Source organism: Harmonia axyridis, chromosome 2 (genome assembly GCF_914767665.1).
Source record: "Harmonia axyridis chromosome 2, icHarAxyr1.1, whole genome shotgun sequence".
NCBI classification, from domain to species: domain Eukaryota; kingdom Metazoa; phylum Arthropoda; class Insecta; order Coleoptera; family Coccinellidae; genus Harmonia; species Harmonia axyridis.
The window spans coordinates 31,717,269-31,730,884 of NC_059502.1; the positions used below are offsets into that span (position 1 = coordinate 31,717,269).

The following is a 13,616-nucleotide window of genomic DNA, read 5'->3' on the forward strand; positions in this document are numbered from 1 at the left end:
CCACACATGGAAAATACTGTCATTACTACGATAATATTCAATAAAACATACAAGAAATTCCAGTTGAATCCTAGGTAACTACAGGAAATTCCTATAAAAGTTCAGGTTATAAACTTCAAATACAACTAACTAGTACTCTAATATATGAACGATAGTTCTTCAATTCTACTAAAATTCCTGCTAAATCGATACCACAGTTCCGTTGTAAGTACAAAAATTCCTGTTTTAGTTTGGTGTTCATCACTAGAACCGGATGTCCCAAATGCATATAGTTCGATTTCTCTTGATTTTGAATGTTTTCCTTATTTCCGATTTACTACAATAACCCTAATGAATTTTCCTTTCATCTATTTATCCCAGCATCATTACTTTTAGTGCTTTGGTCGGCAGCTTCAATATAGAAAAATTTCTTGGGGGTTGTTTCTCAGAGGTATAACCATGAAATTTAAATTTCATTGTCCGCACCAATTAGGTAGTTGTTAGTCGTTGAACATCATGATACAAAGAAATACTATTATTTATTATTTATTATGGTTGAACACGTCCTACAAATACTTCCTAAAGCTGTTGAAGTTGCCGACGAAAATTACAAATGATGCAGGGCTGTTGGGTCAATAAAATTAGCAAATATGCTATCCGAAAAAGGTTCCTAAGTAATACGAACACCTATCAGGTTTCAAAATTTCCCCAGTGGGAAGGGAATTTTGCCATAACATTTTATTGAGCTGTCGTGAAGTGCAGAGCATTGACTCCAACAACGCAATCGACCAAATTTTTTTTGAGAATTAGTCATCCCGCCATTGAAATTAGATGGTCTTATATGGTTTATCAGGTAGGTATTCATTGGGAAGATTGATACAATAATATGATGTGATAATGTAATAGGTATCTATAATGTAAAATATAAAAAAATAAATTTATTGACCATATCCAATCTCCTCTCCTTTCATGAGTTAATTTCAAAAATCTGGCACATCGAAAAACTGATATATCTTTTCTTTACTCTCGTCTAGCTCGTAATTTAGGCATTTCGAATTCCTGTAAAAAGGCACAAATTACTAGGAAAGTTACTTTGTATTCATTGCAGTATTGAATCCAGAAAATTTTCTCCGGAGGAGAATTTCAAAATCTAGGTTGTAGTCAAAAATTCGTTTTGATTTCGAGAGATAGTTTTTTCTTCGAAGGGGTATCGGTCATGCTCAGAGGGGGTATATCCCCGGGCACCCCCTGGATTCAACACTGATTTATTGCCATATTATTAGGAAAGTACTCACAAAAAATTGGTGTAGTTCGAACATTTTATGATCGGATAATCTTTTTTATAGCATTGAGTACCAATAATATCGAAATATATTATACCGATCTTTTCAGAGACTCCACTGTTGACTTTCTTCAAACAGTCGTGAAATTTCAAATCGCAGTCACATGGTAACCTGTAAATTGAAATTAATATAGGTACAGGGCAAGGGCGTAGAAATTGGGGTTACTGGGGGTAATTACCCCCTCAAGATTTTCAAAATATAAAATTTTTGAAATCTTGCAAAGACGAAGAACGAAAATTTCTCCATAAAATGAACGAATAATAATCATTTTACTTTCCTTTGAATCGACACGTCAGTAAAAAATCGGACCCTCTTACGGTTTATGAGTTTATTATCGCTTTCACGATGAGTACTTTTATTGCACTACGAACTCGTCTTTGTCGGAGGTTTATTATTTTCCTTTATCTATACGCTTTCTCGGCATCGCCCTTCATTTGCCATCTGTGATTTTGCATTATTCGTCATCGGTATACATTTACTCATTGATTTTGGTTTTTTGTATCTTCTCGTCACAAAATTTCAATATGTAGTTATCAAAGTACTGAACTGAGTAATTCGCATCGAAAAATTGTCTGAGCTGCGTTCTACAATTGATTGTGTTTCATTCAAATTGCAATATTTGTGAAGACATCAGTTTTTAATTGACTATATCTACAGAGTGTTCCTAAATTGGAGGTACAAATGAAAATGACAGACTTCTCGGATCATTTCAAGAAAAAAAGTCCTATAACATGAGTCCGCAAATGCTGTGTTTTTGAGATACGTGTGTTAAAGTTGAAAAATTTCTCTTATAGCACCTTCCCTTAAAACAAAAATATTTAACATGAATTGGCATAGATATTCCAATATAAAGTTCTCTTCATGTGATTTACTAATTTTAAATGCAAATCTACTGGGTGAATTTTTTCTGGAAGGGTGCCCGCTTCTTTCCTCCAAAATTATTTTTTTGTGAACCACTGGTAGTTTAGAAAAATTTAAAAAGAAACTCTGGTTCGGTACTACACTTTTTGGTTTGTTGTAGTTTTGTCGTACATTCAATCGATTTCGAGAAAAAAATTCAAACAGCTCTCTATAGTAATTCTCAGGAAAATCCAAATTATTATGAAGATCCAGTTGAGTAACTGTGATTATTATAACTTTTGGTACTTATTTACCAACTCTGTAGCGAATATTAATAAAGATTCGATGAATCGGTTAAGCATCACAAAAAAGTAAGACTACCAGAAATACCCTGTAGGTATCTCGAAAACAAAGCGTTTGCGGATTCATGTTTATGGGCCATTTTTTTTCCCAAAATTATCCAAGGAATCTCTCATTTTCCTTCGCAACTCCAATTCAGGAACACCCAGTTTAAGATAAGAACGATCGAATTGTAATGAAAAAAAATTATTTCGAGAAATTTGGTTCAAACTTCATTATCAAACCTCTTTTTCTCTCATTGTACATATAGGTAAACAATGTCGTCAGAAAAATTTTTCGATTACTCCAAAAAACTTCCAAAGCTCGGAAAAAATTATGTCCGATTAGATTTTTCGATTTTCTTCAACAAGAACCGCCTCACAAACTTAGGTGGTATCATCTCTTATAGATGACATATTGATAACATATCTCAACCGTCTTGTGTAGCATACAGCATACCTTGTAAAGAAGTTGGGATTTGTCAAGTTATGTTTAGTTTCATAACCAGCCATCGTTTCAGGACACATATCGTGAGTTCTACAACAACTGTCGGTATCCCCATATTTTCCTAAGTCATCTTCATTTTCGGCTATATTTCCTTCACCACACCATTTTGTACCTAAAAAAGTATATATATAGGAGTATATGTGTGAAAAAAATTTTAATTACTTGAGGTAGAAAAATGATAATCATTCTGAAGAGTGTATGCTTTCAAAACTATAATGTGATAAAATGATGAAAAAATCCATTTGAAAAATTTTTGTCTATGCTTCGTTGTTTTTTGCTCGCGAAAAGTCAGCACTTCACAGTACATTATTTTCGATCTTATCTCATAACATCATTTCCCGAAAAATTCTGCTGAATTCCTATGAACTAGTCGGCAATTATTATTATACAATGAGCTAGATAAGGTAGAGCAAGTCCTATAGAAATCAGTTTTGTTTATCAGCTGGTCCACGTGAAATTGTGTTATTATTTGAACAGGTTTTTACAGGCTTTTTTGTAATTCCAGTTTGTACTGTTGTTTTTGATAATTCATTGTTAAAAGTTACTTCAAACCACTTTCAGGTATCCATGTTCTCAAAAACTTCACTTTTACGTTGAAAATGTGTGCAGTAAAATCGTCTGCGCGAAAATTTGAAGTACACGTCTCAGTTTAGTTTTTAGTGGTGTTTCCGAATATTAAAACAGATTTTCAAAATTGCGATGTATAGGGTGCTGTTTCGAGGATTCAAACGATTCATAATTTTTTTTAACCCGGACCCGGATTTTCAAGGCGGTTATTGCATGATACGTTTGGGCTCTCAATGAGGAACATATTTGCCAAATATGAAGAAAATATACCGGGTGGTTCGTTTGATATGGCCTCAGAAAGAAACGGGCAAAATTCATAAAACACCCTGTATCTCGGCTACGAAGACAGTAAGATCCTCTGAGGTAAGACCCAATAAATGGGGTATCTCCAGAACCGCCTTGGTGCCACCTATGCACCTGTGAAGTATTTCCGTTTCCCAATGAAACACCCTGAATATAGTTTTTATTGGTATAATGTTCCTCAATTTGATAGTTTTTAGGAACTATCGTTTATGAGATCTTGATTCAAAATTTTACGGAAATATGACCAGTTAATATTTTGCATTTGCTGCATTTCAACTATTCATTATTAGAACTAAAATTGACCATTCTTGAACTTCAAATATGTGGCTGAAATGGCCAAGGATTTCATAAAACGTTAAACAGAAACTTCTCATTGCAATTAATGACGAAAACGTAATAACCTTTCAATGAAACTATCAATTCGAAGGTCTATTTACCTGGAAAAATCAGGAGAGAACGAAGACTTTCATCTGCTCTATCTAAAGTGTTATCGAGTTCACTGGGATTGTCTCTGATCTGGAGACAATTTATGATATATGTTTCGATTATAATTGAAACAATAATGAACACCTTCATTTTGACTGTAAAAGTTTACACTGGTACTTTTTTTTGATTTATAGGTATACTTATACGTACATAGGTAATTTATTTTTTCATGAATAATAAATTCACGGGACCAGTCGGCATTATCATCATGATAGATTGAATGTTTTGCATCAAACCTTACAAAAAATAACTATAGATACATATTTATCAAAAAGACCCCTGCTTATTCAGAATATACTTAACCTACTATCAAAACAATTGAATTCCTTAAAATGTAATTTCACTGAATGGGATATTGAATAAGATAGCAGAAAATAATATCTATCATGTACATATAAATAAATCTGTGAAATTTGTAGTTCTTTATTTAATTCGAGTCACAAACAAAAATGGAATACTTGAGAAGACTCAATTCATCAAGACAATCTTATTAGCGAAAAAGGCAAATTACAAATACTATGTACTTACTAGTTTTTCGAAATTATTTTTCACTTTGAACTTTTGAATTTTAATTTAATCATTTTTTTTCACTTCTTGACTGTTCAAAACTCAACATTCATCATTAAGAATAACAATATAAATCAATCATATTCTCAGAATTTTTTTGTGGTATTGTAAATAAGATACATTTTGCAGTTTGAACTATTATAACTAGAGGTTAAGTAATATAATTTTTTTGTATTGGATTTATAAATTCAACGACAGTTTCAAGAAAAAATATATTTCAAAATTAAATGTATTACATTGAATAATTTATGGAACATTCAATTTTGTGTTATAATTAGAAATATGATACATCAAAAAATTGATAAACTTTCGGCTTGGTCCTGTCTTGATGATAAAGTACACATTTTGATGTGAACCTGCAAAATGAGAATGGAATTCAGTCAAAACTCATTCAGGAAATTTGATATTGAAGCAATAATTTTTTGATATTTTCTGCTATTGCTGTACAACCTCAATGAGTAGCTTTTTTTAACTTCTTTCTTCATATCTGAAATTTCCAAAACTAAAATAATATAGTAAAAATTAGGAAAGATTAGTTTGAAAGAGATGAGAGACTATATTATTAAGACTATTCTATCTCGATGCATTGAGATCAGATAATACTATACAGGGTGGGCTAAGGTCGATGGTACCCTAGACTTTCACAGAGAACGGAAGGAGCTACGATTTTATTGAAAATATGGTTTCTTGGGTATTATCAGTGCTGCAGTGTTGCCGTTTATATCAAATAGAACACTTTGAATGTTATTACTTGTTCGGTTTGCGTATCCTCTTGATTATTTATGTATTAACTTCCTTGTTCGAGTAATTATAATTATAATAATTGTCATACTGTGTGAAGCAGTCAAATCAACACCTTCACAAACTCACAAAGAGCAATTCGCATACAACCACCAGACAAACCAAGAAAAACTGCTAAGATGGAGAGAGAAGCCTCTACATGGAAGACAATTCAAAGAGGTGAATTTTCACTCATTGTCGTTCAGAACCAGGAAATCAAAAATTGGAGTTTATTCTCGTAGCGAGAAAAGGGTTTTATCAAAATAAGTATGTAATTTCCGGGAACTGAGCCAATTTATAACATCCTCCATATCCCTCTCGGTCTTACATCTCATCAGTGTGTCCCAATGCGCATCCCTGTAAAAAATAGCGATATCATCCGCGAAACTTATATTCAGTATTCACCAGCCATGTCAGTCGTTGGAAGCTTATTAATACACCGTAAACATAATCGAACCGAGGGCTGTACCCCGAGGAACCCAAAATAGAACAACAGTAGAAGAAATTCAGTAAAAGGTGCTTGTGAGCTATTCTCAAATTATACAAGCACCTTTTATTGAATTTCTTCTACTGTTGTTCTTCTTCCAAATAAAACAATTCTCTCTAACAAGTCTGTTTTATTTCAGAGTATGGAGAAAAACTTCTTAATTCATTTATTTGAACAAAAGACTAACAACACACTTGATATCAAAAAAAAACATGATAAACAAAATGAACATCATACATAAATCCAATAGTAGGACCCTTAATCTTTGATAAACATCGAAAGTCACAAATCTAGAATCTAGAACTATCTACTACTACTTCTTAGTAGCATGAATGAAGGTCATCATGGAGGACTCTTATCAAGAGGTTTCAAGGGTCTGTGTGCCATCGTTTGGGATATACAAGGTGATGTTCATCTTATGAGTAAAATTTCACGATTGTAAACCGTGATATTCACCAATTCACCTGACATGGCTTGAGTTCCATCGGTGCAAATCGAAACACAATCTTTTCATTGCAAATTCGCCTTAGTATTTGATATCATTTGAAATCTTGAACAATTCGGTTCTTCCTTCTATCTGGTTAAGAAACAATGAATCTTCACAAACCTTTGCAGAATCTAATGTAACAAATCAAATGGGATTCATTACTGGAGTCAGCTGCTCCGTCTTCGTCAAGTTATATAGCAAAACATTTTCCACTCAGCTCGGATTCAAGTTGTTGCAGAATATCAATAATATAATAAGCAATAATATCAATAATAGAATAAATCGTTAATTCGTCGACAGATTGTATCATTTGACACTGGAATATTGTTAATTTGTGAAGCATAATTCTGACCAAACTTTATGCCTAAACCGAGCAATTTATCACAGGAATTTGGACAGAAATAGCAAATAATCAATTATGATTTTGCCAACGTTTCGGAACGACTTGTTCCTTTTTCAAGGCTGAAAATAAAGCATTTATTAATCATAAATAGAAACATCAAACATTTGATCTCATACCTCATCATACAATTAATAAAATATATATTTAAAATAATCAAAGTGGAGAATAAATAAACGTTTTCGACGTATGTCAGTCAATAGATTAAAAACAAAGAAACTGAATCGGAACTACATATGTTCTGGTGCGATGTATCATTGACACATATTCTCAATTTTAGTCTCGGCTTATTCAACTATTCGAACCAGCAAATACACAGCACAAAAATTGTTTTTATATATTTTTTTATTTTTGTACCGTGTATTTCCTGGTTCGAATAGTTGAATAAGCCGAGACTAAAATTGAGAATATGTGTCAATGATACATCGCACCAGAACATATGTAGATCCGATTCAGTTTCTTTGTTTTTAATCTATTGACTGACATACGTCGAAACCGTTTTTTTATTCTCCAATTTGACTATTTTGAATATATATTTTATTAATTGTATGATGAGGAATGAGATTAAATGTTTGATGTTTCTATTTATGATTAATAAATGCTTTATTTTCAGCCTTGAAAAAGGAACAAGTCGTTCCGAAACGTTGGCAGAATCATAATTGATTATTTGTTATTTCTGTCCAAATTCCTCTGATAAATTGCTCGATTTTGAACATGGACGTGAATAGTACAGAATCTTTATGCCTAAAATGTCTTTGTAAGCGGGTAAAATAATTTGCTCTGCAATAATGTAGGATTTTTTGCATTTAGCTTCTTTGTAACCCACTTTGTATGAAGCCAAGAGAGCCTTCTCATTTACTGCCAGCGCTTTATTAGAGTTTGACTTCTGTTTTTTGAACAATCTCATTTCTGCCGCAAAAAAACTCACGAGGTTTTAATAGATATATTCTCTGTGCAGAGCATCTTCATTTCATTCGGTTTCATGCGTTCTGCAGTCAATGCTTGTAAGGCCGCACCTACATTAGGTCCGCATTTCTCCCGATCCGATCCGATCCGACGTTATCCGATGGTCGGACGACGTCGGAAGAAAACCAAACACCTTTATCTTAATGTTAGTGCCTACAATTGAAACGAAGCCGTCATCGGATAGTGTCGTGAGTCGTCGTGAATCGAGAATTCGGAAGCTTCGTTTCAATTGTAGGCACTAACATTAAGGTTAAAGGTGTTTGGTTTTCTTCCGACGTCGTCCGACCATCGGATAACGTCGGATCGGATCGGATCGGGAGAAATGCGGACCTAATGTAGGTGCGGCCTAAGGAATATTCTTAATCTAATTGAATTGCGCGCGAGTCAGTAAATCAGATTGCTTCTTAATATACGTGTGGGATCCAAATTCTTAACACCCGACTGAATGATACGCTACTGACTTTACGAAACGAGAACTACACGATCGACCCTAAAAGGTTGCACCATGCAGATTTATCGATATAGGAAGACGTAAGGGGAAGAGGTACTTGAGACTTAAAACGGAGACTGAATACGATACAGACGAACGAGGGTGGATTCGACGTAAGATAGTAGACGGACATAGTCAGGATTCGACGTTAGAGACGAGACGGGAAAGGTTAAATAATTTGACGTGATAGACGCAGCGAGTAAGATAATTTGACGTTAGATATAGACGGATCAACGCGAATAATCAGACAATTAGACGATTAAGAATTATACGAAATAAAATAGCTTCGATAGACAATAGACGAAAGTTCAGTGGCTGTACATTCAATTGAAGTTGAATTGTACATTGTGTAAATAAACAATAGTTAAGTTCCGGCGGCCTTTTTTATATAAACCCCTAGACAACAATATAAAAAACCCTACATTTTGGGGGCTCGTCCGGGATTGTGAAAAACATCTTCATCGTCCGGGATATAAGAAGAAAGAAACCCTCACCTCGTCCGGGATAAAAGTGGAAAAACCTTTTCATCGACGGGATAAAAGAAGAAGTACCCCTACATCGTCCGGGATCGAAGAAGAAGGAAACCCTATCTACATTGTCCGGGATAAAAGTGAAAAAAGTTTTTCATCGACGGGATAGAAGAAGAAAACCCCTACATTGTCCGAGATAGAAGAAGAAACCACACATTTCGAAGAATTATTTGGAGAAGACATCGAAATCGACGTAGAAGTGTCCAGAATTTGCGACGAGGAAGAATTGCCAGTGAGTCAATCAACAATTGGGAATACGGAAGAAGCCAGTACCAGAGGTGTAGACGAGAGAGTTTTGATCCAGTAGACGAAAGGACCGAAACGAGATCAATTTTCCGCAGTAATCAGAGGATGAATGGTAAAATTGTATGCAGACTTTCAAGGTAGGACGTTTATCTTTCCAATTTCCATATTGCGAGGCTTGTTGAAGAAGACGACCAAAGAAAAGACTTTATATTTGTTTTTTAACATTTTTGAATTTTGAAATTGCATTTGAACATTGTTGATATTTGTGATTATTGATTTGATTTATTTTGTGAGAATATACAGCCATTTAACGTTCGCTATTAGTTCGAATTTTTGACAATTTTAAGTTGAGATAGCATAGTCGAATTAGTATTGATTTTAGAGTTTACTGTTTTAATTTGGCGGTTTTCGTTCATTTGAATTTTCAGTTTTTCGTTGAATATTGACTGAGTACTTTTATTGAAAATGTCAACTTTAGGCGATATTACTATTATTGAAAATCAAATATCCAATGCTAAATTATCTGCTGTCAAAGCATTACATTGTATTTGTTTCGGTGATGAAGGCGAACCGCGAAAGGTCCGTAGAGTACTACGTAAATTTTCGGGTTTTGGATGGGACAAAAACTCAGACGAACACTTAACCAAAGTACAAGACGTTTATAAACAACTCAAACTCCCAGACCTGATAACCGTTTCCAATATGCTTGGCTTGGATTATAGTGGAACCGATGACGTAATTATCGATCGTATATGCTCATTTTTAATAAAATTCGAATATGGCTTTGAACAAAATGATGAATCGGAGAGAGATGACGAAAATGACGACGAGACGGAAAACACTGACGACGAGAATGAAAACAGTGACGTAGAAAAATATTCCTCAAGACATGACAAATTCAATAGACGAAAAATTATGAAAAAACAGAGTTTTTCATTGACTTTTCAAGACGTGGAAGATAGTATTAAGTCATTTGACGGAAAAGACGATTATCCAATAGAAAAGTGGATCGAGGATTTCGAAGAAATTGCAGAAGTGACGGGATGGAATGACTTGCAAAAGTTAATATTCGCAAAGAAATCTCTGAAAGGTCTCGCGAAACTATTTATACAATCTCAAAAAGGTATTAGAACCTGGAATATTTTGAAGAGGAGATTAATTCAGGAGTTTGAAGTCAATGTGAACAGTGCACAAATACATAAAATGTTGATGTTTAGAAAGAAGAAATATGATGAAAATGTTCAAGAATATGTATTGATCATGAGGGAAATAGCTAGTCGAGCCAATATAGAAAATGAAGTTGTAATTCAATACATTATTGATGGGATACAAGACGAATCATCAAATAAAATCATATTGTATGGTGCCAGAAACTTCCAAAAATTCAAGGAAAAAGTGAAACTGTATGAAACTATTTCCAGGAAACAACCTGTAAGAGGTATCAAACCTTTCAAGACGAAAAGAGACGATATGAGACCCGAGAAAAAACATGAATTCAAGAAGGAATATAGAGATGAAATTAGTCATCAAAATAGAAGGTATAAGCAAGAACTTTGTTTTAATTGTGGAAGCCACGGTCATAAATCCAAAGAGTGTCCAGACAGAAGTAAAGGCGTGAAATGTTTTAGTTGTAAGAAATTTGGTCATTTATCATCGAACTGTCCTGACAAAATTTCACAACAGACTCAAACTTCTAAAAAGGTAAATACTATGAATATAGTACCGCGAAATGCAATAACATTGACGTTTGACGAAATTAAATTAGTAGCATTATTTGATACCGGCAGTGATATAAGCGCCATTAGACAGGACGTGTACGAATTATATTTCAGAGACGATTTGCTTTCGAAGGATAATATCCTAGTTAAAGGGATAGGATCAAATCGGGTTAAAACATTAGGTTCAATCAGGAAAAAGGTTGAAATAGACGGCGAAGAATTTGATATATTGTTTTACATTTTACCTAAACCGGCTATGGATTTCCAAGTTATAGTTGGAAACAATTTATTGAAACAAGCGGAAGTACACATAAGAGAGGAAGAAATTGTTGTACACAAAATAGAAGAAAAATTCTTGATGAGTATCAGAGTTGAAGATAGCATAGCAGACGATGATATTGATTTGACGCACGTAGACGACAAGTTAGACAGAAAGTTAAAGGAACAAATTATTGGGGATGTTATGCCAAAAAAGACGATGTCTACCAATTTTGAAGTACGCAAAGATGAAGAACCGATATGCATAACACCGGAAAAGGAACAAGAACAAAAACCACTTGACGAAAATGGATTGTTAGGGAGAGTGAAAATAACTCAAAGGAATAAAATTAGAAAAAAGAAAGATAACACAATAGTGTTATCCGATCTTATAGAAAAAGAAGTAAAGAAACAGTTTGACGAAGCCAGAGAAAATTTGAGAGAAGAATTTCATAAGCAGCACTTAATAAAAGTCGAAAATAAAAATCGGAAAAATTATAACGAAAAAAGGAGTAAAGCCGCATTTTTCATACGGAACATTGTTAAATTCGCACAAGTCAATCAGTATGATCGATTAGGTGATACCGAATACAGTGAATTGCAATATTGTAAAAGTAATCTAAAGACAACCTAGTCAATAAGAACATCAAATGTTGTTTCTTTGTTATTTACAGGTAGGATTAATATTCTAGATTATGTATGTAACTGTGAATAGTGTATATAATAATAAAAGCTTTGTAAAGCCGAAATAAAGATACAATTGGTCATTTTTTTTAAGCTTGTTACAAGCTACACGCATGTAAAAGTATTCCGTTGAAATTTCCACAGAAAATGCTAATTCTTAAAGAAGAAATGAGAAAAAGTTAATCCAGAGCTTTGTTTTTTGGCCGAGAAATGTTTATATAGTTGGGCTATAAACAGGTTGTCCCGGGAAGAATGCGACAAACGGATACCATGAATGAAGGTCATCATGAAGGACTAGTATCAAGACGTTCCAGGGGGGGCCATGGCCCCCCCTGAGATTTTGATTGCCTCATTTTTCAGCACAACACCCTCAATATTCTTTCTCAATCCAAAGGGCAAGGAAAAAAGGAAAGTCATAGATTAACAACTATTTTTCGGTTTTCAGTGGAATTACATACTATACATATGTATAATCTATAATCGGCAGAGGTATTTTTTGAATTGAAAACTTTTTTAGGCGCGTTGAGCACTTCTTGGGTGAAGATAAATCATGGAACCGAACCAACTCCATGCGTGTCAATTTGTTTATAAATTCATCTTATACACTGTATCCATATCCGTAAAGTATGGAACAAATTCATTTTCAGCTAAACAGACCATTTTAAGAAATAATCCTGAATACGGCAATTGGTTGGAATATAACACCAGGTAGTTACATTTTTAGATTAATAAAAATGTATAAAAATAAGAAATAATTTCTTTCATATTCTGTCTGCTAGACCACAAGTACCAAACATGTTTGGAAACAGCTCATTTTTATTAGTCTAAAAATTTAACAAACTACAGCGTGTTACATTCAAACCAATTAGCGCTAGACAATAAGTATTTTTGATAATATTGTTAATTTAATTAACAAAAAATGTTACGAGTTATTTTATGAGCACACACGAAACTATTGTATTTTTGTCCACCCTGTACCACTTTTAGTGATCTTTCAAAATTCACAGTAGACGCTGGTATTAAATATATATATACAGAAATAGAAAGAAACGGAATACTGATGTCGCCTACGACAATCAAGGAGGCCTTATCGTTTTTCAACATTTTTCATTTTGCCCCCCCTGAGAAAAATTTCTGCGGGCGCCCATGTACATAGTTTTTATCAATATTTGCAAAAAAATAGGGGTCAATTCCTTTTCAGAAAATCTTTCATATAAACTATTTTTTTTGAGCCCCTTCCAGCTTAGTCACAGCCCCCTATAAAATTCCCAAAAATGAAATAAAGCTGACATTTTTTGCGGGCGTGAAAGCATTCAAAAAAATTGTTGGTGGTGTTCCTCTATGATTCCAAGGGGTGGAAAAAGCCACCGCTCTAACTTGCTTCGCAATAACTTTTTCTTTTTCCATATTTTACAATAAGAAAATTAATTTTGGATAGACTGATCCATTCTTAACAAATAAGATCTCTTGTAATTTTTTGCTAACATTCAGGATTTTTGAAAAAAATAGTAATTTACGTAACAAGTCCGGAAAATAGGGTTTTTTTGGACGAATAGACAAAATTCCAGGACGAGCGTAAGCGAGTCCTGGAAGTCTGTGAGTCCAAAAAAACCATTTTCGGGCGTGTTGCGTACAATAT

General features: G+C 33.8%; 2 protein-coding genes across 4 annotated transcripts in view; both read right to left on the reverse strand.

Moving 5' to 3' along the window:
* Window positions 1–870: 870 nt before the first annotated feature.
* LOC123674271 (phospholipase A2-like) lies at window positions 871–4,998 on the reverse strand. 2 transcript variants are annotated; one of them, XM_045609251.1, is made up of 6 exons: window positions 4,893–4,910; window positions 4,515–4,600; window positions 4,316–4,459; window positions 2,961–3,120; window positions 1,275–1,433; window positions 871–1,038 (listed from the first exon to the last, which is right to left on the reverse strand). In XM_045609251.1, exons 3-6 carry the CDS (start codon window positions 4,452–4,454, stop codon window positions 960–962), a joined length of 537 nt encoding a protein of 178 aa, XP_045465207.1. In that variant the 5' UTR covers window positions 4,455–4,459; window positions 4,515–4,600; window positions 4,893–4,910; the 3' UTR covers window positions 871–959. The 2 variants fall into 2 exon arrangements, with proteins under 2 accessions (XP_045465207.1, XP_045465208.1); XM_045609252.1 differs by lacking the exon at window positions 4,515–4,600 and having other exon boundaries at window positions 4,893–4,998.
* A 131-nt stretch (window positions 4,999–5,129) lies between these two features.
* The window catches only part of LOC123674272 (phospholipase A2-like), a 53,190-nt gene continuing 44,703 nt past the window's right edge, over window positions 5,130–13,616 (reverse strand). Inside the window, exon 5 of one of the 2 annotated variants that reach the window (XM_045609254.1) lies at window positions 5,130–5,287. In XM_045609254.1, coding sequence (XP_045465210.1) covers window positions 5,206–5,287 — 82 coding nt within the window. In that variant the 3' untranslated portion in view covers window positions 5,130–5,205. The other variant, XM_045609255.1, reaches the window with a different exon arrangement.